The sequence below is a fragment of the Callithrix jacchus genome, chromosome X (genome assembly GCF_049354715.1).
Source record: "Callithrix jacchus isolate 240 chromosome X, calJac240_pri, whole genome shotgun sequence".
In the NCBI taxonomy this organism is placed as follows: domain Eukaryota; kingdom Metazoa; phylum Chordata; class Mammalia; order Primates; family Cebidae; genus Callithrix; species Callithrix jacchus.
This window is the reverse complement of record NC_133524.1, coordinates 132,721,293-132,749,096: the sequence shown is the minus strand read 5'-3', so window position 1 is coordinate 132,749,096 and position 27,804 is coordinate 132,721,293. Positions and strand designations below refer to the sequence as shown.

The following is a 27,804-nucleotide window of genomic DNA, read 5'->3' as shown; positions in this document are numbered from 1 at the left end:
TATTCATTAAAAATAACAGCTTGCTAGGATTTTGGTTTTTAAATTTCCCTTATTATTAGTCCTGCTTTTGTAATTCCTTTAAACCACAGATTCACTAGAAGGAGGAGAATTCTGCTACAAGTTAGGCTTATTTTATTTTTATGATTTAAAAAGGGTACTGACCTTTTGCTCTGCCATAATTTATATGCCTTTCTTTTTGTAGTCAAATGTGTTAAATATACAGAGCATATATATAAGATGAAACTTAATAAAAGGGGAATGGATTAAGATACCATCAAATGTAAAAATGAGAGTATTATCAATACCATTGCAGTAACCTGTTATGTTTAGCAGTTTTTGTGCCCTCTTTATTATTTTTCTATTTTGAAATCTTAAGGAAATCTTCTATAATTTCTTCTAAAGTCTTAATTTTTTCCCACACAATACTTAATCCATTTGAAATTGCTTTAAAAAATATGGTGTAAGAAAGAAATCCAACGGCATTATTTTTCACATGGATCGCCAGTTGTCCCAGTGCTGTCCACTACTACACGATCTATTCTTTCCTCCAATAATCTTCAATGATACCTCTGAAATGTGTCAAATTTCCACATATGCATAGGATGCTTTCTGGGCTCTGCTCTTCTATTTCTTTGTTCAATCCATGTACCTCTGCATCCATATCATACTGTCATTATTATTAAAGTTTAATAATGTCTTAAAAACAGCAAGTCAGATCCCCCTAATTTGTTCTTCATGTTTATCTTGACTGGTCTTGAGAATCTACTTTTCCATATACATTTAATTAATTTATTTATCTGGACAGAGTTTTGCTTTGCCACCCAGGCTAGAGAGAAGTGGTGCAATCTCAGCTCCTGCACTGCAACCTCTGTCTCCCAGGTTCAAGCAATTCTCATGCCTCAGTCTCCTGAACAGCTGGGACTACAGGCAGCCTCCCTAGTAGCTGGGACTACAGCCATACCCTGCTAATTTTTGTATTTTTAGTAGAGACGGGGTTTCACCATGTTGGCCAGGCTGGTTTCAAATGCCTGGACCTCAGGTGATCCACCCATCTCGGCCTCCCAAAGTGCTGGGATTACAGGTGTGAGCCACCGCACCCAGCCCATATACATTTCAGAATCAGCTTGTCAAATTCCGTGAAAGAAACATGTTGGGATCTTCATTGTCATTTTATTGAATTTATACATTAAACTGAAGATGGACATTGAGTCCTCCTATCCACAGTGTAGCCCTTCTTTTACGTTTTCTCTGATGTCTTTCAGTAAAATTTTATAATTATCTGCATATTGGTTGGTATACCTGCTTATATTCATTATATATATATATATATTATATATATATATATATTATATATATATTATATATATATATACCTTCACATACTTCATATATGTTGTCCATATGTATTCCATATATGTGATATATATTTATACATATATATGTCTTTATATACTTATATAGTTTTGCTAATGTTATCTTAAAAGCTTACATTTCCTGAGTTTCTTGGTACTCTTATATAGAAGCACAGTTAATTTTTATATTCTGATTTTATAACTAGCCACCTTGTTCAACGCTTTGTCTATAGACTACTTTGAGATTTTAGTTTAGACAAATAATTTATCTCAGGATACGAGCTGGGAATTCTTATAATGCAGTGGTGAATAGAAGTGGCACTAATGAGCATCCTTGTCTTGGTTTTGATTTTACAAAGAATATTTAAAATTTTTAATCACTAGAAGTAATACACACTGTAGGTTTTTGGTAGATTCACTTCTTAACAATGCTTTTAATTTTGTCCCCATTAATAATTATTGCATTTCATTGCATGTTTTTTCTACATTTATTTTTCTCCAGCTTTATTAAGGTATAATTGACAAAACTTGTATATTTTTACTGTGTACATGAGGTTTTGATATATGTATACATTGTTAAATGACTAAATCAAGCAAATGAATGTGTCCATCATCTCATATATTTATTTTGTGTGGTAAGAACATTTAAAGTATACTCTCTTAGCAACTTTCAAGTATACAATCCAATGTTACTAACTGTAGTCAGCATATATAGAGCAGGTTTCCAGGTTTATTTGCTTTTGTTATCTGTGCTTGTGGGGTCCTATCCAAAAAAGTATTGCCTGGAACAATGGTAAGGAGCTTTTCCTTTATGTTTTCTTATAAGAGTTTTAAACTTTCTGGCCTTATGTATAAGTCTTTAATCCACATTGAGTTTATTTTTGTATATGTTGAGAGATCAGGGTCCAATTTCATTCTTCCAAACTCAAATTCAAATGCATACATGGCATCTTCACTTGCTTGTCCAAGAAACATTTAAAATTCAACCCATTCCATTCCACTCTTTTTTTCTTTTTGAGACAGAGTCTCGCTCTGTCACCCAGGCTGGAGTGCAATGGCACACTCTCGGCTCACCACAGCCTCCGCCTCCTGGGTTCAACCAATTCTCCTGCCTCAGCCCAAGTAGCTGGGATTACAGGTGTGTGCCACCACACCTGGCTAATTTTTATATTTTTAAGTAGAGACAGAGTTTCACCATGTTGGTCAAGCTGACCCTCCTCAGCCTCCCAAAGTGCTGGGATTACAGGCATGAGCCACTGTGGCCAGCTCATTCCATGTGTTTAAACTGAACTCCTGAACTGTCTCTCCCAACAAACCTTCTCTACCTACAGCACTTGCCAACTCAGTTAATGACATCATATAGTAATGTACTGGTAAAACTGTAACAATGCCCTGTCCACAGGTATGTGTAGGGTGGTAGGGTAGAGAAGCCCTGGTTTGCAGTCTTTGCAGATTACTATGTTGTGTAAATTAATCCTGACATGGCTGGCATTGAGCTCTCATGTGGTCACTGAACAGAGTCCAGAAGAGTTGGGCACACTCTGCTTTTGTAAGTTGTATGCTGGCTCCTAAACACTCCTGGCCCTACTATTTACCCAGTGGTTCAGGCCAAAAAAACACAAAAAACAAAAAAATGAAACCTTACAGTCACTGTGATTTCTCTTTTATTCTTCTCTTACATTCAATCTCTTAGCAACTCCAGGCAACTTTATGTCTAATATAATTCCCAAATATCACCATTTCTCTCCACGTCTCTAGTCAACTCTGCCATGATCAATCACTGAGTGACTAGGCTATCTCCATGTTTCCCATTCTTGTTCCCATCAACATATACTCTCTAACCTTGCAGCCAGGTCATCATGTTGGCATGTAAATCACATCACGCCATGCACCTCCTGAAAACCTATCCTCAACTCTCCTAAGTACTCAGAACAGATCCTGAACTCCTGGCTCTGGTTTGCATGTCCTGCCCTCTGTCACCATCTCCTAAAGTAGGTCTCATCCATCTTCTCCTGAATCTCTGCCTCTGTCCTTCACCTCGTAGTGCTCAGTTCATCCCCACTCCATCCCCTACCCTTGGCTTCACCGCAACCTGGAACTCTTCCTCTGCCTCTGCACAGGCAGCTCTGCTTTTTCTTCCAAGCCCTGCCCAAGGGCATCTCCTCAGCAGGCCCTGCCCAACCAGTGGCAGCTCCTGGGGCTCCCTCTGCTCCTGTCTCCCACAGGCCTGTGTACAGCTTCCCCAACACCAGCCTAAGGCTGTTAGTTTCATTTGCTCATTGTGCACACACTGTTTGACTGTCCCATGAAGATGTGAGCTCCACAAGGGCAGGAAACGTTGCTCTCTGGGCTGCTTGCTGCTGATTGCCAGCTCCCAGCATGCTGCCTGCCACAGATGATGAATAAATGAAAGAGGTGTCAGACCTGGAGTGAAAAAAAGTCACTTTTCTGAGACGGAAAAGAAGGATGAGGAAGATCATACACTAAAAGGGATTTTTGGTGATGGAGTGTGCATCGAACTTTCAGAACTAATGACCACCTCTGTTTTCTCAGAATATATTTGATGTAGAGAGGAGGCAGGTCAAGGTGTATCCAAGCTGTCTGTCTTCCACTTCAGAAAAGAAGCAAAATTATATGCAAATTTCAGAAATCGTGACATCACATGGACTTTCAGCTCATCAACTTGTAAAAGGCAAAAAGGCAACATTAAATGAGTATCTTGGCTGGGTGTGGTGATTCATGCCTGTAATCTCAGCACTTTGGAAGGTCAAGGTGGGAGGCTCACTTGAGCCCAGGAGTTTAAGACCAGCCTGAGCAACGTGGCAAAACCCCATCTCTACAAAAATAGAAAAATTAGCTGGGGGTGGTGGCACATGCCTGTAGTCCCAGCTACTAGGGAGGCTGAGGCAGGAGGATTGCTTGAGCACAGAAGGTTAAGGCTGCAGGGAGCCATGACTATGCTACTGCACTCCAGCCTCGGTGACAGAGCAAGACCCTGTCTCAAAAAAAACAAAACAAAACAAAAAAACAGTACTGGCCAGGCGGGGTGGCTCATGCCTGTAATCCCAGTAATTTGGGAGGCCAAGGCAGGTGGATCATGAGGTCAGGATTTCAAGACCAGCCTGGCCAACATGGTGAAACACTGTCTACTAAAAAAATACAAAAATTAGCCAGACGTGGTGGTGTGCGCCTGTAATCCCAGCTACCTGGGAGCCTGAGGCAGGAGAATTGCTTGAACCAGGGAGGCGGAGGTCAGAGTGAGCTGAGGTCACACCACTGCACTCCAGCCTGGGCAACAGAGCAAGACTCCATATCAGGGATTTGTGAATGCTTATTAGTTGTATAGTTTAACTTGATTTCTGTACGTATTGATAGTGCCAAGAAGTTAAAAGGGAGTTTTGTGTATTATCTTTTCTGAGCTCAGTTTTTCAGGTCTGAGATTTCCGTCTGGTTTATCATTTTACTTTATGAAATAGTAATTTTCTAGAAACTGCAGAGTATAGTGATATCCCTGTGGGGGTGATGAAATGCACCTGCCTTGCAGCTCTACCATTTAATTTGGTTTCCAGATGCTACTGTCATTTGCGATGTCCATGAAGAGAAGATGGAAGTGGTCAAACTACACCTGATGGCATCTTGTCAAAATCTGCTCCATCAGAGGTTATGAACATGGAAGGAGATGGTATTCTACCCAATTAATTGAATTATCTATTTAATGAGTTAACTAGTCTCAGCAAATATGGGCTGATTGCAAATTGAAAACTCTACCCATTAAAAAAACAAAAACAAAAACAAAAACAACAACAACAACAACAACAACAAAACATTTCCCCCTCCCCTAACCCCTAGCAACCACTGTTCTACTTTCTGTCTCTGGACAGAAATTTAGGCTGGGTGCAGTGGCTCATGCCTTTAAATCCCAGCACTTTGGGAGGCTGAAGTGGGCAGATTGCATGAGGTCAATAGTTCAAGACCAGCTTGACCAACATGGTAAAACCCTGTCTCTACCGAAAATGCAAAAAAAATTAACCAGCTGGTGGCGGGTGCCTGTGATCCCAGCTACTCAGGTGGCTGAGGTACAAGAATCGCTTGAACTCGGGAGGCAGAGGTTGCAATGAGCCAAGATTGCTCCACTGCACTCCAGCCTGGGCGACAGTGCGAGACTCTGTCTCACACACACAAAAAAGAATTTAACTAGTTTATATACCTCATTATATAAGTGGAATCATATAATATTCATCTTTTTGTGACTGACTCATTTCCCTTAGCAAAATGTCCTCAAAGTTCATCCATGTCATAGCTCGTGAAAGGATTTCCTTCCCTTTTAAGGATGAATAAGATTCTCTATGTGTATACTGCATTTTGTTTATCCATTTATCTCTTGATGGACCTTTTGGATGCTTCCACCTCTTGGCTGTTGTGAAGAATGCTGCTATGAACATGGGTATGCAAATATTTCTTTGAGATCCAGTTTCATTTCCTTTGGATATATATCTAAGTCGGATGTCTGGATCATATGGCAGTTTAGTTTCATTTCGTTTTTGAGGAGCTGTCATACTATTTTATATAGCCACTGCATCAATTCTATCCATGGTGCAGAACGGTTCTAATATTTCCACATTCTTACCAACACTTGTTGTAGCCATGCTAATGGGTGTGAGGTTTTCATTGTGGTTTTGCTTTGCATTTCTTTGATGATTATTCATGTTGAGTATCTTTTCATATACTCGTTAACCATTTATATATCATCTCTGGGGATATGCAGTTATGTTTATTCAAGTAATTTGTCCAATGTTTGTGCTACCCCAGAACATGCCAAAGTTTCCTCATTTTTAACTTATTTTATTTTATTATTATTGTTGAGTTGCAGTGGCGAGATCTTGGCTTGTTGCAACCTCTGCCTCCTGGGTTCAAGCGATTCTCCTGCCTGAGCCTCCTGAGTAGCTAGGATTACAGTTTTGCAACACTGCGCCTGGCTAAGGAGTTCTTTACATATTCAGGATATTAACCCCTTAACAGATAAACAATGTGCCAATATTTTTTCCCATTTCATAGGTTGTCTTTTCACTCTGTTGATTATGTTCTTTGATGCATAAAAGTTTTTTTATTACATTTTAGGTTTTGGGGTACATGTGAAGAACATGCAAGATAGTTGCATAGGTACACACGTGGCTGGATGCACAAAAGTTTATGTATTCCCATTTGTTTATTTTTGCTTTTGGTGTTATGTTCAAGAAATCATTGCCAAGTCCAATATCATGAAGTTATTTCTCTATGTTTCTTTTTTTTTTCTTTTTCCTTTTTTTAACTTGTACTTTAGGTTCTGGGGTACATGTGCAGATCATGCAGGATTGTTGCATAGGGACATACGTAGCAAGGTGGTTTACTGCCTTCATCCCCCCTATCACTTATATCTGGTATTTCTCCCCACGTTATCCCTTCCCACCCCTGCTGCTCCTCCCCTAGCCCCCCCCAACTGTCCACAGTGTGTGATGCTTCCTTCCCTGTGTCCACATTTTCTCATTGTTCAACACCCGTCTATGAGTGAGAACATGTGGTGTTTGGTTTTCTGTTCTTGTGTCCGTTTGCTGAGAATGATGGTTTCCAGATTCATCCATGTACCTATGAAGGACATGAACTCATAGCTTTTTATGGCTGCATAGTATTCCATGGTTTATATGTGCCACATTTTCTTTATCCAGTCTATCATTGACGGACATTTGGGTTGGTTCCAAGTCTTTGCTCTTGTAAGCAGTGCCGCAATGAGCATATGTGTGCATATGTCTTGATAATAGAACAATTTATAATTATTTAGGTATATACACAGCAATGGATTACTGGTCAAATAGTATTTCTATTTCTAGGTCCTTGAGGAATTGCCACACTGTCTTCCACAGTGGTTGCACTAATTTACACTTCCATCAACAGTGTAAAAATGTTCCTATTCTCTATGTTTTCTTCTGAAAGTTTTGTAGTTGTAGATCTTACAATTAGGTCTTTTATTTATTTTGAGTTGATTTTTGTATAATTTTTACATATGGTGTAAGGTCCAGCTTCATTCTTTCACATGTGAATATCCAGTTTCCCCAAGATAATTTGTTGAAGACAATGTCCTTTCCCCATTGAGTGGTCCTGGCACTCTTGTCAAAGATCATTTGACCACATATGCCGGTTTTTTTTTTTTCTGTGCTCTTATTCTGTTCCATTGGTCTATTTGTCTGTCTTTATGCTAGTGTCACAATGTTTTAATTACTACAGCTTTGTATTATATTTTGAAATAAGGAAATGTGAGTCTTCTAACTTTTTCTTTTTCTAAATTGTTTTGGCTGTATGGGTTGCTTAAGATTCCATATAAATTTTAGGATTTTTTTCCTATTTCTGAAAAAAAACTGACATTGGGATTTTGATATGCATTCCATTAAATCAGCAGATCTCTTTGGGTTGTATAATAGTATAATACCTTGACAATATTAAGTCTTTCAATCCATAAACAAACATGGAGGAGTCCTTCCATTTATGTGTGCCTTTTTACATTTCTTTCATTCATCAATGTTTTGTAATTTTCAGTGTACAAATCTCTCACCTTCTTGATTAGGTTTATTCCTAAGTATTTTATTCTTTTGTTGCTGTTATCAATGGAATCATGTTTTTAATTTGTCTTTTGGCTTGTTTAGTGCATAGAAACACAACTGATTTTTGTGTGTTGATTTTATATCCTGCAACTCTCCATGAGAATTTATTTCATAATCCCATGTACATAGTAAGCTTCTGTTTCTGACCCTTATAATGTCCTGCAGATCACATGTTCTCTAGGTATCTTTCTGTTAATAAAATGTCTCTTTATTTTCAAGTTTAAAAGAAGAGTCTTAATTTAGGACCTTTAGACAGTGTTAGAAGAAATAAATTTCCATTACCTTCACAACAAAGTTAACCAGGTCAAAACCATTTAATAATGTTTTCACAATTATCTGTGAGAAATGAGACAAGTTTGCTGGGCTGTAGAATGGATATGTATTTTGGTGAAGTTTCCTAGAATGGGGCAGTCAAGGGAATTGCCTTCCATAGGCCAAGAAAAAACAGTGAAATTTTTCATGTTATGATTCTCTATCAGTACAAGCTGAACGTTTGTCCTAAGAATTATCTTTGAAAATATAGCTTGTTTTCCCACTTGAGGAGGGGGTCTGTTATTAACTCATCAAGCTAAACACTATTACAGTCTGGCTTCTATAGCAGTCACATTGTCATAGCTGATATTTGTAACTGCCTTCTTCCATTGCCCTTGTCCTCAGGCAGCACTTCAACTGTTCCAGGTTCTTTGCCTGGGGTGGGAGGATGACTGAAATCTTCATTCCTGAATGAACTTTCCAGGATGTCTGCCTCAGTTGGATTATTGGAATTATCCATTAACTTGAATCACAAAACATGGGAGTACTAAGAAGCGCGCCACACATATCAGACATATTCCTCCTTAGCCCCTTTTGTGGTAGGCACTCAATTTGCCTTTGAGAGTCAAGTTCAATCACCCCAGCCAGTACAGTACAGCCATTATTTGCCTGCTGATTGAGAAGGATGGGGAGTCCAAAGCAGCTAGCTGGAAGTCTCAACTTCCCATTCAATGGAGTCATTGTTGTTTCCACTAATCAAAGCATTTCTCTTTTTGGAGCTAAGATTTCTAGTCCAGAAGAGCATAGCATTGTGGGGATGAGAAGCAACATTTTTCCTATTGTATCTCTAGGGATGAACAGTGAGGGGAGGCACTTTCGTTTCCACACCTTGATTGCAGGACCTGTGAATACAGTCTATGGGAGAAACAGCACCACATATCTATGCATATAAACACTTGGATAGAGTATTACCATCTCCTAACAGCTGTTGCCCCTCAAGTTATTGCCACCTAGCCAAAAACATAACTGAATCTTCCAAAGGTCATTATACTTCAGGATGAGAGGAAGCATAATAAGACCAGTGAATTCTGTGAGTATTGCTCCATCGCGACACTCATTTCCTGTGAGGTGAGTTCCTTGTTTAGAAGTGGTACTGTGTGGAATATCATGATGGTGGATAAGGCATTTTTCAAATCTGCAAATAATTGGTTTTCTCAAAAGCACTGCCAGTGGGAAGGCAAATCCACATCCAGACTAAATGTCTGTTCAGGTAAGAACAAAGCACTTCTCTTTTTATAATAGAAGTGATCAATTGTAATCCACCTACCACCTGGTGGCTGGCAGATCACTCTGGAATCTGGTGCCATATTGGGAGCTTAGTGTTGGTCTCCATTTCTGGAAGATTGTTCACTCAGCAATGACCATAGCCAGGTTTGCCATGGTGAGTGGAAGTCCATGCTACTGCGCGTAGCTCCATCCTTGCCAGTTTGACCACTTTGTTGGTTGAGCCTATAAGATTGTGACCAAAGTGTTAGGGAAAGAGGCTGATTAATAAATATCTAGCTAATAAGCACATTATCCGATTATTAAAATTCTGCTTTGCTGAGGATACCCTTTGCTGAGAACTCTCATGAGACCCAAATATCTTCACATTGCATGTCCGTTTGGACGGGTCTGTCCACATATTTTTTTCCTCAGACCTCCTTGTCACAAAGTTTTAATCATGAGTCCTCAAAGTCCCTAACAATTCAGCTAATAAATGAGACACAGCCTATGTGTGATACATACTTATACATCTGGGTATGTCTCCTCCAAGAAGGTGCACTGCTCAAAGTTATTCCCTTTGGGAGGATTTCCATTCACCACTGTCCTTCAGGCCTGTCCCGGTCAGGACTGTCGTAATGCAGCTGTCCACTTCTGGCTTGTGTGGTAGGCAGGATTCTAATTACGCCCCACCAAGATTCTAGTCACATGGTTATTCAATCCAGTACTCACATGAGTACTGCTGCGGTGGGATTTTTTTCTTTATTGTACTCTAGGTTCTGGCATACATGTGCAGATCATGCAGGATTGTTGCATAGGTACATACATAGCAATGTGATTTGTTGCCTCCATCCCCCCGTCACCTATATCTGGCATTTCTCCCCATGTTATCCCTTTCCAACTTCCCTACCCCCTGTTGTCCCTCCCCTGGTCCTCCCAACAGACCCCGGTGTATGATGCTCCCCTCCCTGTGTCCATGTGTTCTCATTGTTCAACACGTGATGGGATTTTTTTAATGCAAAAATGAGTATTTCATTTTGATAACACTAGAAGAAAAACAAACAAAACACCTGTGTTCCTACATTGAAGCAAAAACAATGTTTAAGCTTTCACGTCAATCAAATATATTCCACAAGAAAATGTGTTCTATGAAGATTCCAAACACAGGCAAATCTTAGCACGATAGCCTAGGAAGCTGTAATACTGAAAATGACTCTCTTCTGACAGGGTACTTAACAAACATACCTTTTAAATTGAAATGTATTTATTTTTTATTTTTTTAAATATATATTTTATTGCATTTTAGGTTTTGGGGTACATGTGAAGAACATGCAAGATTGTTCATACATGGCAGTGTGGTTTGCTGCTTTCCTCCCCATCACCTTTATCTGACAGTTCTCCCTATGTTATCCCTCCCCAACTTTGAGACAGAGTCTCCTTCTGTCGCCCAGTCTAGAGTACAGTGGTGCTATGTCAGCTCACTAAAGCTTGCTCCTCCCAGATCCAGGGGATTTTCCTGCCTCTGCCTCCGGAATAGCTGGGATTACAGGCACCCACCACTATGCCTGGCTATATATTTTTAATTTTAATTTTAATGTTTTTACAAACATAACTTTTGATTTACAAAACCAGTGAAATAATCCCTTCCAAATAATTGTGTCAAGAGTGAAGCTGCTTGTTCTATTAAAACTCTGAAAATTTTGCTGTAATAGTCTTTACCGCTATAAACATTTCAAGTAAGTTTTGCTGCACTTAAAATAAGTTTTGAAAGTGGAAAAATGAGCTGGGCGCGGTGGCTCACATCTGTAATCCCAGCACTTTGGGAAGCTGAGGCAGATCACTTGAGGTCAGGAGTTTGAGACCAGTCTGGCCAACATGGTGAAACCCTGTCTCTACTAAAAATACAAAAATTACCGGGGCGTGGTGGTGCACACCTGTAATCCCAGCTTCTCAGGAGGCTGAGGCAGGATAAACGCTTGAACCTGGGAGGCGGAGGTTGCAGTGAGCCGAGATCACACTGCTACACTCCAGCCTGGGCAACAGAGTGAGACTCTGTCTCAGAAAAACCCACAAAAAACTAAAGTGGAAAAATATACAAAGTTCCAGATAAAAACGGTTAATAGATGCAACATAATGAGGTTTCCCCTCCTTTCTTGTTCTTTTTGTTTTTAGACAGTCTCGGTCTGTCACCCAGGCTGAAGTGCAGTGGTTCGATCAAGGCTCAATGCAGCCTCAACCTCCTGGTCTCAAGCCTCCCAAGTAGCTGGGGCCACAGGTACACACTCAGCTAATTTTTGTATTTTGTGTAGAGACAGGGTTTCACCATGCTATCCAGGCTGCTCTTGAACTTCTGGGCTCAAGGAATCACCCACTTTGGCCTCCCAAAGTGCTGGGATTAGGGTTCTGAGCTAGCACTGAGCCCTCCTTTTTCTTATCAATTAACAATAACAATAACAACAATAATGTTAACAGATAGAGGTTGACCTTATTTATTTTTTAAATTAAAAAATTTTTTTTTAGACAAAGTCTAGCTTTTTCACCCAGGCTGGAGTGCAGTGGCACGATCTGGACTTATTGCAAACTCTGCCTCCCACGTTCAAGCGATTCTTCGGCCTCAGCCTCCTGAGTAGCTGAGATTACATGCCCGTTGCACCATGCCCGGCTTAATATTTGTGTCTCTCCCTCCCTCCCTTCTTTCCTCCCTCCCTTCCTTCCCTCCCTCCTCCCTCCCTTCCTTCCCTTCCTCCCTCCTTCCTTCCTCTTTCTTTCCCTCCCTCTCTCTCTTTTCTTTCTTTCTTTCTTTCTTTCTTTCTTTCTTTCTTTCTTTCTTTCTTTCTTTCTTTCTTTCTTTCGTCTCTCTCTCTCTCTCTCTCTCTCTCTCTCTCTCTCTCTCTCTCACTATTTCTTTCCTTTCTCTCTCCCTGTCTCTTTCTTTTCTTTTTTTTTCTTTTCTATTTCTTGGTTGCTTGGCTGCTATGGAGAGCCAGAGTCTCGCTGTGTCATCCGGGTGGTTTCATCTCTCTGTGTCAGAAGTTTCTGCGTTCCTCTGTTTATATTGCTGTGCACTTGTCACGGAAGGTCGCCTGGAGAGGGCGCCAGAGTCAGTGAGGCTAAGGCTGCGCTTCCTGGTTTGGTGGGCTGGCGCCCTTGGTCCTGCTTGTTTATGAGGCTTCTTCTCTGGACTCTGGCGACCCAACAGGTTCCCAGTGAGCTTCCCTTCCTTCCATCTCCCTTGGGCACTATGGGATCTGTGTTTCTGGTGAGATGCTTCCCATGCACATCACTCCCAGGTGCTCTAGGGGGCACATTTCCCACAATTCTCAGAAGGCGCTTTTCTAGAAAGTTCAACGGGGGGAGGCGCCACAACAGTTTCACTGCCATTTTGTGCTGTAACGCTTCTGCTTCTCCGGCAAGGTCAGGACTTCAGGACTGTGAGTGGAGCAGTTTTTCCCTGAATGCTTTCATTTCACCCCGGAAAGGCTCCTTTGTCCTAGGAAAGCCTCTTTTCTGGGGTGCTCTCCATCGGGTGTGTGGTACGGATCACTGGGCTATGTGTTGCCGCTCTAAGGACACCGCCGTGGGAGCCTGTGTTGGCCGTGGGGGAACATTTTCCTTGGGCACCCAGTCTCAGCTATGTTGTGGGACTGGGGGGTTTTCTCGGGGGCTCTCTCTAGGTGATACGAGGGACTTTTTCTGCTGAAATGACCTGAACCAGGACGTAGGGATCCTGCCTTGGTTGCCTGTGTCAGCCTCGGGTTTAGGGGTGTGTCTTCCCCGCTCAGTCGCAGCCCTGAGGGGAGACTCTGCCTTGTGGACTCTACCCGTGCTCATGGGCCAGGGTGGGGGTGTCTGTGCCCCAGATGCACTATCACCTCTCTGTGGGGTCACTGTCATGGGCTTTATCTCAGCCCGCGAGGGACTCTTTTCTTCGAGTGCTGATGTCCTCTGTGGGGCGCATTTGTCTTTGGATGTTGCTGATGCTCAGCTAAGATGTGTTGGCCTTTCTTGGGTTCTGCTTGTCCCGGATGGGGATGCTTACCAAATGCTTTCCCTTGGTGCTGGGTTTTTTTTTTTTTTTTTGAGACGGAGTCTTACTCTGTCACCAGGCTGGAGTGCAGTGGCGCAATCTCGGCTCACTGCAACCTCCGCCTGGGTTCAAGCAATTCTTCCGCCTCAGCCTCCCGAGTAGCTGGGACCACAGGCGCATGCCACCACGCCCGGCTAATTTTTGTATTTTTAGTAGAGACGGGGTTTCACCATGGCCAGGATGGTCTCGATCTCTTGACCTCATGAACCGCCCGCCTTGGCCTCCCAAAGTGCTGGGATTACAGGCGTTAGCCACTGCGCCCGGCCGGTGCTGGGTTTTTAAATTATCTGTGGGTGCTGTCTCCCGGTGCTGCAGGGGAGTGGGGTGCTGTTCCTTGGGTTCTCTAAGCCTACAGTGGGACACGGGGAGCTCTGTGTCGGCCATGAGGGAGGCCACCTGACCCTGGGAGCTCTGTCTCGCCCCAGATTGGGGTGCTTTTCCTCCATTGGTTGATCTCAGTTCTGAAGGAGCTCTTCCCCGGGGTACTATCTGACCTTTCAGCCACAGCCTGGGGTGTCTGTGTGGGAGTCGGTGTACAGAAATATTCGAAGATTCCAGCTGTGCCACATTCACACACTCGCTGTACAGTTAATCTTTCATTCCAGTTGCTCTGATGGGTGTGCAGTGATTTCTCCTTAATGTTTACACTTGCATTTCTCTGCTGATTAATGAAATTGAGCGCCTTCTTAAAAAAGTTTTTATTTATTAATTTTTGTTTGTTTTGAGATGCGGTATCTCCCTGTTCAGGCTGGAGTGCAGAGTCACCACGGCACCACGCCCAGCTATTTATTTATTTATTTTTGAGCACCTTTTTATGTGTTTATTGATCATTTAACTATGTCATTTATAAAGTTCCTTTTCAGGTCTTTTCCCCCAGCTTCTACTGAGATGTTTGCAATTTAAAAATGGATTTGTAGTTTACATATATTCTGGATTTCAGTTATGCACACATACACACAGGCATATATGTACATAGATAAAAATATATGTACAATTTTAGTATCTTCCATAAATCTGTTTTGTTTTTACACCATCTCAATAATGTGTTCTAGATGAACACAGCCTCCTAATTTTATTAATCCATGTATTATTTATGGCTAGTGCTTTTCATTCTTTTAAGAAACATCTTTGCCTCACCGAATGCCATGACAATAATGTTCTTTATTATGATTATTATACTTTAAGTTCTGGGATACATGTGTAGAACATGCAGGTTTGTTACATAGGTATACATGTGCCATGGTGGTTTGCTGCACCTATCAAACCATCATCTACCTTAGGTATTTCTTCTAATGCTATCCCTCCCCAAGTCCCCCCACCCCCCTACAGGCCCCAGTGTGTGATGTTCCCCTCCGTGTGTCCAAGTGTTCTCTTATTCAGCTCCTACTTATGAGTGGGAATGTGTGGTGTTTGGTTTTCTGTTCCTGTGTTAGCTTGCTGAGAATGATGGTTTACAGCTTCATCTATGTCCCTGCAAAGGGCATGAACTCATCCTTTATATATATCTGGCAACAAATGTATATATAAATATATATATATATACATAAATACATATGTATATGTATGTGTATAATTAATATATAATTTTATATATGACCTGTACTATATACTACATAATATATAATCTATAAACAAGCTTTGCTTTTTCACTCTCTTAGTAGTGTCTTTTGAGGAACAGAAATTTTCCATTTATGTCTAATTAAACAATTCATTCTTTTTAGTTAGGGCTTTCTTATCTTCATTAAAAACACCTTTTCCTATTCTGCAGTTGTTAAGACAATATCTTAAGTGTTTTCTAGATTGTCTATCCATCTTTAATAACGTTTTGTGGAGTGGGAAGAGGTAAGAATCAAGGTTTGTATTTTCCCTGCATTTATCAAGTGCATTTATTAGAAGCACTAGCCTTTCCACAATGATTTACGGCTCCTCTGTATTTTCCATTTCCAGATTCTTTCTGGCCTCTGTGTCCTCTTCCTTTGGTGTATTTGCCTGTCATTGCTCCAATACCTCACTGTTTTAATTACTCTACCCTTATAGTAAATCTCGTATTTAGTAGTACATATCTACCAACTTAGTTCTTTTTCTTAAAGGTTGTCATGGCTTTTCCAAATCTTTAATTTGCATATACTTAAAAATGTCAATTTTCAGAAAACATTTTGTTAACATGGTGGAGTTTAAAATATGATTCCTATGATCACTGTGAGAGAATTAACAATAATACCTCTTAATAATGTCTTCCAATGAATGGCAAGAATATTTTTCTCCATTTACTGCAGTCTTGAATTTCTCTCAGTGATGTTTTATAATTTTTGTATAGTACCCTAATGCATCTTGATTTGATTTATTCCTAAGTATTTGATGTTTTTGGTACTGTTTTTAGTGGGATTTGAAATCTCATATTCTGATTATTTGTTATTAATTATACAGAAATACCAGTGGTTTTTATTATATCTACTAACTTTACTAAGTTTGCTTATTAGTCACAATGATTTTATTCCTTTGCATTTTCTATGTACAGAACAATGTCATCCATGAATTATGACAGTTTTATTTCTTTCCAAATTTTAAACCTACTATAGTTTCCTGATGCTACTGCAATTGTTAGAACCTCCAGGAAATTGTTGAATGGATAGTGGACATCTTTGTCTTCTTTTCAAACTCAGGGAGAAAATCCTGACATTTCACTATGAAGTATGGCATTTACTATTTTTTCTGTACATATGCTGGCCAGAATAGGAAAGTAGCCCTTTTTCCTAAGTTGCTGATAGTTTCTAATCACGAATGGACTTTTAAACATTGACCCATGTATGAAAATGATCATGTAGTGTTTCCCTGGTTTTGTTGTTGTTGTTGTTGTTAATGTGGTGCATTACATTTGTTGATTTTCAAATATTAAATCAATGTTGCCTTTCTGCAGTATTCTCCACCATGGCTGATGTATGTCCTTTTTAAGTACTATGGCATTTTAGTTGCTCACCTTTAGTTTGGAATTTTTGTGTGTAAGTTCAGAGGTGATCTTGGCTTGTAGTTTGGCTTGATCTTGTAGTTTTTCTTTCTTCTAATGTCCTTGTCAGATTTTGTTATCAGGTTTGTATCAATCTCCTAAAATAAGGACAAAGAACAGGAACTATTTTTCCTAACAAGGGTTAATACAGATTGGTTTATACATCTTCAAATAGGTAATAATATTTTTATCTACTTTTGGTTGACAAGAGCTGCTTATTCCACAAGCATTCTAACTGATTTTGGTTGTACCATCTTTCTTTGTTTTTTACTTAGTGTACATTAATATAGATTCCTTTTTCCTGAGAACAGAGTGTTTATTGAAACTTGGTAAATCTTGGCTCATGATTAAAAGTGAAATCAATGATTCAAAGTCTTGGTTGTATACACATATGCAGAACTGTTTGCCATTTTTGATTGATAGATTTTTATTATTTTTGAGTATGTTCATTGATGTTTTTCAGGAAACAATGACCGATAAAACAGAGAGAGTGGCTGGTGATCCTGAAACCGTATTTAAACGTCCCAGGGAATGTGATAGTCCTTCTTATCAGAAAAGGCAGAAGATGGCCCTGTTGGCAAGGAAACAAGGAGCTGGAGATGGCCTTATTGGAGGCTCTGCCATGTCCAAAGAAAAGAGTAAGTCAGCCTGTCCTCACCTCCTCTTCATGCTGTGTCCAGTGCAGTTGGCCTCCTGCCTGTTCCCCTCCAGAGAAACTGCCCTTGTCAAGGTGAACAGTTTCACCTAACATGGCCATTAATTTCTCAGCAGCATTTCACAGTTGTTCACATGCTTCTTCATGGAAACTTTCTAGGATTTCCATTTTCTTCAATTTTTTTTTTTTTTTTTTTTGAGACAGAGTTTCGCTGTTGTTACCCAGACTGGAGTACAATGGCACAATCTCAGCTCAATGCAACCTCCGCCTCCTGGGTTCAAGCAATTCTCCTGCTTCAGCCTCCTGAGTAGCTGGGACTACAGGCATGCACCACCATGCCCAGCTAATTTTTGTAGTTTTAGTAGAGCCGGGGTTTCACCTTGTTGACCAGGATGGTCTTGATCTCTTGACCTCGTGATCCACCCACCTTGGCCTCTCAAAGTGCTGGGATTACAGGCTTGAGCCACCGCGCCCGGCCCCCAATCTTTTTTTTTTTTTTTTAATTTCTTGTCCTCATTGGTGAATCCCTATCATTTTTTTCTTTTGAGATGGAGTTTTGCTTGGCCAGGCTGGAGCGAAGTGGGGTGATCTCAGTTCACTGAAACCTCCGTCTCCTGGGTTCAAGTGATTCTCCTGCCTCAGCCTTTGAGTAGCTGGGATTACAGGTACCAGCCAGCATGCCCGGCTAATTTTTGTAATTTTAATAGGATGGGGTTTTGCCATATCAGCCAGGCTGGTCTTGAACTTCTCACGTCAGGTGATCCACTCACCTCAGCCTCCCAAAGTGCTTGGATTACAGGCATGAGCCACCGCGCCTGACTCCTATCATTCTTTTTTTCTAACTTTCTTTTTCTTCTCTTCTGTGAATACTTTAAAAAATTTCTGAACCCCAGCATGTCTCTCTCTCCTTCCATTCTAATCTGCCATGATGAATCACTGAGCCACTGTGATGTCTCCATGTCTCCCATTATTGCCCGTATCTAACACATACCCTCCAAACCTGCAGCCAGGTTTTCATGTTGACATGTAAATCACATCATGCCATATTGCTCTTGAAAATCATCCTTAATTCTCCTAATCACTCAGAACCGACCGTGAACTAGCTTTAGTCTGTGAGGTTTTGCGTGGCCTTACCTCTTTTGCCCTCTCCTAATACGGGGCCCATCCATCTCCTGGCTCTCTCTGCTTCTGTCCTTTACCCCATAGTGCCCAGTCCATCCCCACTCCAGCCCCTACCCGTGGCCTCACTGCAGCCTGGAAATCCCCTTCTGCCTCTGCACAGGCTGCCCCACTTCTTCCTCCAATCGCTGCCCAAGGGCACCTCCTCAGAAGGCCCTGCCCAACCAGTGGCAGCTCCTGGGGCTCCCTCTGCTCCTGACTCCCACAGGCCTGTGGACAGCTTCCCCAACACCAGCCCAAGGCTGTTTGTTTCATTTGCTCATTGTGCGCATACTGTCTGACTGTTCCATGAAGATGTGAGCTCCACAGGGGCAGGGAACATTGCTCTCTGGGCTGCTTGCTACTGATTCCCAGCTCCTGGATTGCTACTGTCACAATGAATAAATGAAAGAGATGCCAGACCCAGAGTGAAAAGAAAGTCACAGTTCTGACACAGAAAAGAAAGATGAGGAAGATCATACACTAACACAGATTTTTGGTGATGGAGTGCATATAGAACTTTCAGTACTAATGGTGGCTTCCATTTTCTCAGAATATATTTGATATAGAGAGGAGGCAGGTTGTCGTGTATCCAAGTTGTCTGGCTTCCAGCTGAGTAAAGCATGGCGGGTTGTATGTGAATTTGAGAAATCATGATATCAAGTGAGACTTGCTGCTTTCAACTTATAAAGTATAACAAGCTGACACTAACAGATGAGTACCAGGGACCTGTGAAGGTTTCCATATGTATTTATAGAGCCAGAAACTAAGAAATGGTTTTATTGTTTTATGTGTCCTGGCCTCAATTCGTCAGGTCTGGGATTTCCCCCTGGTATATCCTCCCATCTATGAAATAAATAATTCTCTAGAAACTGAGGAGCACATAGTTGTACCCAGAGGGGTGATGAAAGACACATTTCCCACAGCTCAACTTCTCAGTGTGGTTTTCAGATCTGTCATTCATGATGTCTATGTGGAGGGGAAAGAACATGGTGAAACTCCAACTGATGGCTTTTTGTCAAAATCTGTTTCACCAGAGCTTAAGGTAGGAGATGGTATTCCACTGAGCCAATGTTATTGGATTGATGAGTTCATCGGCTTCAGCAAAGATGGGCTGATGCAGAAACGTGATAGAAATGCAACTGTAGGAGGAATCATTACCAGCAATTTCTCTGCAGATGACCTAAAAGTCACAGAAATACTCCTCTTTCCAAAAAGCCAAGAAAAAATTAATTCTGATATAAAATGTCAGTTAATGAAGGAAATTCAACACTTTGGACAAAGTAAGTAGTGTAAGAATGTCTATTTTTAAAAAAAACTAAAGTTTCTCTTTCTATAATAAAAAAGCTATCCATGTTACCTGTTGAGGGTAATTCTTTGCCAGAGTTGAGTTTGCATGTAATTTACAGTGGTTCCTCTTTTCTTTGACTAAAATATAGGACACCTTTTCTTTTTCTTTTCTTACTTGGGTGTGGTTAAAAGAGTTTCATTTGTATGTTTGTACAGGTGCCTTTTTATTATTTAGATTTTGTATGTGCAGTTATCTTGATTTAAGCATTTAAAACATTTTAGCCTGTGAAGCATGATCAGTGAGGTATAGATTAACCGAGATTCACTCTGTTCTTTTTTATATTTGATAATACTGAAGTTTTTTTAAAAATCCTCAGTATATGAAAAAATCTTCAAGTTGCTTGATGGACTGCAAGGACCTATAGAAGTCAAGAAACAAGTTTTTGAATCCATCATCAAGGAAGCAGCAAGGTAGGTAGAGATAGGAACTGTCCAATTTCTTTAAGCACTTGGGCCCAACATATTACTGGCGGTGAGCGTGAGGGAATGGCCCCTGCCTTGAGTTTCTCACCCTGGCCCACACTCATAGTTATGGCTGTCTCCCCAGTTACTTAGGTTAATGTTATCTGAATCTAACTCATCCTTCCAGGCCTGTGGAGACTTCCATTCTCACTGTAGTCTGAGGACGACATTGTCCCTCAGTTGGCACTCTTCGTATTTGCTAGATTACCACTTTTAAAAAAATTTGTGTAGGTACATAGCAGATACATGTACTTCTGGGGTATATGAGACATTGTGATACAGACAACAATGTGTAATAAACACATCAAGGTAAATGGGGCATCTATCACCTCAAACATTTATCTTTTGTGTTACAGATAATCCAATTATACTCTTGTTGTTTTTAATGTACAATTATTACTGACTATAGTTACCCCATCATGCTTTCAAATACTATATCTTATGCCATTTTTGTACGTATTAATCATCTGCACTTCCCCTCACCCCCACTAACCTTCCCAGCCTCTGGTAACCGTCATTCTACTCTCTATCTCCGTTAGTTCAGTTGTTTAAAATTTTTGCTCCCACCAATAAGTGAGAACATGCGAAGTTTGTCTTTTTGTGCCTGGCTTATTCCACTTAACGTAATGACCTTCAGTTCCATCCATGTTGTTGCACAAGACTGAATCTCATTCTTTTCTATGGCTGAACAGCACTCCTTTGTGTATATGTACCGCGTTTTCCTTACCCATTCAGCTGTTGGTGGACACTTAGTTTGCTTCCAAAGTTTGGCTACTGTGGACGGTGCAGCAACCAACACGGGAGTGCAGATATCTCTGCGGTGTACTGACTTCCTTTCTCTTGGGACTATACCCAGCAGTGGGATTACTGGATCATATGATTGCTCCATTTTCAGGTTTTCGAGGAAACTCCAAACTGTTCTTCATAGTTGTCATAGTAAATTATATTCTCAACAAGAGTGTATGAAGCTTCCCTTTTCTTCACACCCTCGCCAGCATTTGTTATTGCCTGGCTAGACTACCCCTTACCATGCAGGTGCATTTCTGTCTCCATGCTGACTGTTACTTCATCCTTCTATCTCCCACAGTGCTTCCTACAGCATAGGTTCTTTGGCTCTCTTTTGGTTAATGACGCATCTCTTTCTTTTCAGGTATATAAGAGGAGACTTAATTGAGAACCTTGAGAAGAAACTGGAAGAAATGACTCTGGCTACTTGTCCAAGAAGGAACATCAGACCCTAAATGCATAATCTCTTTAATGATTGAGGAGAAAAGAGGATCAAATTGCTGTTTTCTACAATAGAGTAGGATATGGCTGAAGCCTCCTAGCATGTGTTAGTGAATAAAATGGCCTTCCAGAGGCTAAGAAATTTCTGTCAGTAAAAGTTGGTCTTTTTCCCTAAGCATTTCATTTGAAAGGATAACTTGTTTGCTGGTTGGTTAATTTTCCCACCTGTGCTGGCAGACATGATTAACCCATCAGGTAAATACTATTACAGTCGTGGTTTCTGCAGCAGCCCACATTGTTGTAGCTGGTATTTATAACTGCCTTCTTTCACTCCCCATTTCTGATTCCCTTTGCCTTGAGATGGCATGTCAGCTGCTCATGGTGCTTGGTCTGGCAGGATGACTCAAACCTTCATTACTGAACAGTCTGAACCATTAGATGTCCTGCCTAGATGGCGTTGCTGTAATTTTTCATTAACTCTGATCATAAAACACAGGAGTACTAAGAAGCTCTCTAGATATGTCAGGCATAGTGTTCCTTAGCCCCTGGTCTAGTAGGAACCCAATATCCGTGTTTTTTGTTTGTTTGTTTTTGTTTTTTACTTTCCATCAGCCGAGCCAGTAGTGGATCCCCTCAAGCCAGTTTCTTAGTTCAGATGAATGAAGAGTTCAAAGTGGTCAGCTTGTAGACACAACTTCCATTTGAATGGAATCATTTTTGGTTCCCCTGTTGAAAAAATTTCTCAATTCGTAACTAATACCTCTAGTCCAGCAGAGCCAAAAGTTTGCTTCTTGATATCAAAGTTTGGTTTTGGAGCACAAGAAGGAAAATTTTGCTACTAGATACCCAGGAGTAACAGTGAGAGAGGCCTGCGTATTGCATCCTTCATTCTTGAGGACATAGATGTAGCTATAGGAAAAATAGTTCCATCTGCTTGATGCTGCGATACAGCATTGCCACCTCCTAGACTGTCAGCCAAGCCCCCAAGGCACTGCCGGGAAGGCATTCCTACATCTCAGGTTTTAAAAGATCATTGCACTGTACTATTGAGCCAACCATTACAGCATGGGGAAGAACATCAGGAGACTCGTGTAATGCATTAGTATGATCTCATTGCCATATTCATTTCCTGTAAAGTGAGTTGCATGTTTTAAACTGGTGCAGTATGGGATACCACGATAGTTGATACAGCCTTTCGTTACAGCCTTTCCTAATACCACAGTGTTGGTTTTCTTGAAGCGCCGTGGGTAGGAATGAAAATCCTTATGCAGAAGAAGAGTCTATTTGAGGAAGATCAAAGTGATGCCCCTTTACCTGTGGAAGCAGACCAAAGTAATCAGCGTGCCACCTGGAAGCTGACTGACCAGTCTGGGACATGGTGCAATACTGGGGAATCAGCATTGGTCTCTGCAGCTAGCAGGTGGAATAGTCAGCAGTTACTGTAGTGACGTGGACCTGGTAAATGAAAGTTAGTGTTGCCAAGCCCATGAACAACCTCTGTCTCAGCCACCATAATCATGATGCACCATGACTGCTTAAAAGATAGCGGGGTGCACCTAAGGAGGTATGGATGTGGGTCAAGTAGCTTACTGTGGCCTCTGCGAAGACCACAAGTATATGGGTACCTCAGTTCTACAACTTTAAGAAGTTAGACCTGCCAGTAACCCAAATGAGCTTGAAAAGAGTTTCTCTCTGAGTCTTCAATTAGTCACCAGCCTGGTTGATACCTTAACTTTGATTTTGTGAGACCCTAAGCAGAGAATCATATCCAGACAGCCTGGATTTCTGATCTACAGAACTGCTTATATATTTGCATTGTTCTAAGCTGCTAAATGGGGGATGATTTCTTTTGCCGCAGTAACAAACTAATACATGTGGTGCCTGCATATTCGGAAGTAACAAATGAAAATCAGTTATGATGTTTTTTATTATCTAGTCTACTGGTCACAGGGAACTACACATGAGAACACCGGTGTAGGATGAGAGAATTTTCTCTTTTTTCTGGGCCCAATCCATGCTAACAGGGTTTCAGTCACTTGTCAATGGGTCACGGTACTGAACAACATTGAGGAATGTGCTAAAACAAGCACCTATTACAAAAAAAAACAAACCCAAAACTTAACCTTGTTGACTTTGCGTAACTACCAAAACTGGGGATATGCCAGACCTGGATCCTTAGAAGACTGGCCTGGCATCCCAGCACATCTCCAGGGGCAAACTCACTGGACCAAAGAATGGGGATGTCAGGCCCAACAGTCAATACCAAGGGATTTTGTTGCATCAAGTCATGGGTTCCTTAAGTTCCTCCTCTTAATTATCGACAGTAGTTCAAATGTCCCAAAAGGAAAAAGTGCTTTCCTACATACCTTTTATCCAGAGCAGTTCCCCTTCTGCCTTTACAGTAATCATGCCAGTGCTCCCACTTTCGTAGAACTCCAGGACAGACAGTGTAGCTGAAACTTTGTCACCAGGTCACCTATCTGAGTCAATGCATCTGCAGGAACTAAACTAATAAGTGGACACCTCACCCAGGAAACCAATTTTTTTGCTCTATGATGTCCCTGGAATGGCACCACCTCTATTTCCTGTCAACAAAGCTACAACCTCTAGGTTTTGCTGAGGCCATCCTTGCATGAAAAGCCCTTGTTCGCCCCATCTCAACGTATCCCCCAGGGACTGTCAACATAGCCTGTCTAAAGATAACTTTGCCTGTGGTCCAACCCTAAAAGGGGAAGTCCATTGAAAGATCTTACTAATACCGCCACTGAACTCTACCATTCATTAACGGGTCCAGTAACCACTGCCGACAGCGGCACAGAAACTTTCAATTATACGCCAGAAAACGGGAGACCCCTTTTATCGGCCCTCCACTGCTTTCACCACTTTAATGCAAAATACTTTTGCAGCAGAAATTTCAGCATCAAACAAATTTTGGGGGTTTGAGGATCTTCAGCATATCTACAATTACCCACTGTGGAAGGGGCGATGCTCTATCACTTACGTTTCCCTTATCTAACTTTCACATGGGCTAACACGTCTCTCCCTTTCCCCGTGTACCAGCGTAGCAAGATTCAGCTCCCAGCAAGACCCTGTATTCCCTTAAGTTTACTACTGCCCTCTCTATGGGGATTATCATGGTCAGCTACGGGAGGTAGAGCCTCGACATCCAGCATAACCGGTTTGAGGAGATGACGGTGGCCCTCCCACGAACGGCAGAGGGCCTCCCTACACTTCAACAGCAGCTGGACTCCCGAGCCATTATAGTCCGACAAAACCGAAAAGCCTTCAATCTTCTCACAGACGGTCAAAGACACACGTTGGTATGTGAGAGATGAATGCTCTTTTTACATCAATCAGTCTGGTTTAGCCCAAGAAAATATCAGAAATGTCATCACCCAGGCAAACGAAATGAATACTTTAGGAACTTCCATGGGAACTGGAAGCATTAGCTATTGTCTGCTCTGCTCCCTTTAACATTGCCAGTCGTTAACATACTTTTAGCTTTGACTTTTAGTCCCAGTGTGTTTAAAATGCTGATTTCTTACTCTCTTGCTTGCAGCTTCTCCAGGTCCATATGATGGTCTTGCAAGGCTTTCAACCTTGGGTTGCTAATGAGCTATCTCATGTCTTGCCCACCAGTCCAGTGAAACATGTGGTTCCCATCCCGTAGGATCAGGCAGGAAGAGACGTTAGGGCCCAGGCTAGGCAGGGAGAATGCCCCACTCAGCAGGAAACAGCATTAGAAGAACATTAAGCGGCCTAAAACAACACACGTGTATTATCCACAGTTCTGCAAGTCAAGACCAGGAAGGCTCAACCGGCCTCTCTGCTGAGTCTCTCCCAAGGCCAACTCTAAATGGGCCGGCTGGGTGCTAATGTGGAGACTGTGGAATAATCCACTTCCGAGCTTATTCAGGTTATTGCTCATTTGGATCTAGTTCCTTAAGGTAGTAGGAGTGTGGTTCCCATGTTTTGGTTGGCTGTCATCCAGGGACTGCTTTAAACGCTTAGAGCCACCCTATACTTTCTCGGGCGCACTGCTTTATCCTCAAAGAGGGCCTGCTGTGTCACATCCTTCTTGTGCTTTGACTCTCTTAGCTCTTCTTCTGCTCCTGTGTGATGAAAATGCTCTACTTTTCAAGGATTCCGCTGCCAGGTCTGGCCCAGCCACACCACACTCATGTCTCAAGGTTAACTGACTTGACACCTTAATTCTCCGGCAAAATCCCACCATAGCAGTATTAGGATTAGTGCTTGATTGAGTATCCGGGAGATGGGAATCTGGGGAATCAGACTACAGCTGTCTCAGTCAGCTCCAGCTGCTATCACAGAATACCACAGACTGGGTGGCTTCATCACCAGGCATTTCTTTCTCATCGTTCTGGAGGTTAGAAGTCCAAGATCAGGAATGCAGCGTGCTCAAATTCTGGTGGGGGTCCTCTTCCTGGCTTGTAGTCAGCCACTTTGCTATATCCTTACATTTTGAAGAGGCATGGAAGAACAAATTCTCTTTTCTCTAATTAGAAGGGCGTTAATCTCATCATAGGGACCCAACCATCATGACCACATCTAAACCTAATGACCTCCCAAACAGTCTACCTCCAAATATCATCCCATTGGGATTTAGGGTTTCATCGTATGAATTCTCAGAGGTCACACATATTCAGTCCGTTCATAATGCCTGCCAACCACGCAAGCCAGAAGTGGGCAGCAGCATTACGACAGGACCAACTGGGATAGCCCTGAAGGACAGTAGAGAAGGGAAATCCTCCCAGAGGAAAGAACTTTGAGCAGTGCTCCTGTGTGGAGGAGAGATGGCCAGACTTTTAAGTGTGTATCCTTGTACAGGCTGTGTCTCATTTATTGGCCGAATGATTAGGGACTTTGAGGACACATGATTGAAAATCTGTGACAAGGAGGTCTGGGGAAAAATATGTGGACAGACCTGTCCGAGTGGACATTCATTGTGAAGATATTTGAGTCTCATGAGAGTTCTCACCAAAGGGTAACCTCAGCAGAGCAGAAGTTTAATAATCTGAAGGATAAGGTACCTATTATCTAGATATTAATCAGCCTCTCTCCCCAACACTTGTGTCACAGCCTCATGAGCTCACAAAGTGGCCAAGGTGACAGGGATAGAGATTATGCTTCAGAGGCATGGACTTCCACTCACCAAGGCCAACCTGGCTACAGTCGATAGAGACATCAGACAGCCAAGGGTCCCTGGCTAAACTCCACTTTCAAGCCTAAAACGGCCTGAAGGTTGAAAAACCAGACTGCTGGTCCTGAATGAAACCCACAACCCAGAAAAAGGATTGTCACTGTTTGCTTGCCCTTTCCCAACTGAGTCTTTCTCATTAATGCTGCCGGGTACCCGGGGGAAGAGGGTAGAGCCATGGGAAAGTTGTGTCTCGTGCAGGAGTGGCAATGGGGAGCCTGGTCTCTTCGGTTTCTGTGTGATGGCACAGAAACAATCTGGGAGGTGGGGGCCTGTTAGCAGGATTCCCTCTCGCTTTGCTGAGAGTTCTTTCCTCCCTAATTTTCCTTTTCAACCGACACATTCCCCTCCTCACCCTGTAATGTGTGCGTGAACTTAATCTTTCCTGGTCATGTGACAAGAACTCAGTTTCAGCTGAACTAAGGAACAAAATTCTGTAACATAGTCATTGCTGAGTGTACAATCTGCCAGAAACAGAGAGCAACACTGAGTCTCTTATATGGCACCTGTCTCCAGGGTGATCAGCTAGCTACCAGATGGCAGGTGCTTACATTGGACCACTTTCAATATAGAAGGGACAGGGCTGTGTTCTTACTCAAATAGACACGTATACTGACTATGGATCTTCATTTCCACCCACAGTAATTTGAGAAAATCAACATTTGTGCAGTTAGAAAAAATGCCTTATTTACCACCAGGGTATTCCACACAAGGCACTCACAAATAATAAAGTGTAGCGATGGGCCCACCCTCATAGGAATTCACTGGTCTTAATATTTATATTCCCTTATCCTCCATCAGCCTTTTTTAAGGTGGTACTGTCTTACCCACATTGGCCTTGAACTCCAAATCAGGCTCCCGAGCTGTCCCACATTATCTTAAGATGACTGGATCAACAGAACTGTGCGATGGACTTGAGGAACTCAGTTATAGTGCAAGCTAGGTGGCAATGTCTTGCAGATCTGAGAAATCACTTAGGAAGCAGTGTTTGCTGTATATTTGCATCCAACACAGTTTGCTTTCTTTCCCATAGTCAGGATTCTTGGTCCTAGATTCAAGGGGTATAACTGGGGGTGTCTCTACTCATACTCTATACCCCAGTGACCCACTAGCAAAAACGTTTCCTATTCTCCTGATGTTAGGC

General features: G+C 41.8%; 1 protein-coding gene across 2 annotated transcripts; it reads left to right on the top strand.

Annotated features, from left to right (window-relative positions):
- The first annotated feature begins 12,567 nt into the window (after positions 1–12,567).
- LOC100391948 (cancer/testis antigen family 45 member A10-like) lies at positions 12,568–21,973 on the top strand. Of its 2 annotated transcripts, none has more exons than XM_054251345.2 (5): positions 12,568–12,758; positions 17,054–17,228; positions 19,441–19,686; positions 20,071–20,164; positions 21,366–21,973. In XM_054251345.2, exons 1-5 carry the CDS (start codon positions 12,663–12,665, stop codon positions 21,454–21,456), a joined length of 702 nt encoding a protein of 233 aa, XP_054107320.2. In that variant the 5' UTR covers positions 12,568–12,662; the 3' UTR covers positions 21,457–21,973. The 2 variants fall into 2 exon arrangements, with proteins under 2 accessions (XP_054107320.2, XP_054107321.2); XM_054251346.2 differs by lacking the exon at positions 12,568–12,758 and adding an exon at positions 12,859–12,930 and having other exon boundaries at positions 21,366–21,927.
- The last annotated feature ends 5,831 nt before the right edge of the window (positions 21,974–27,804 follow it).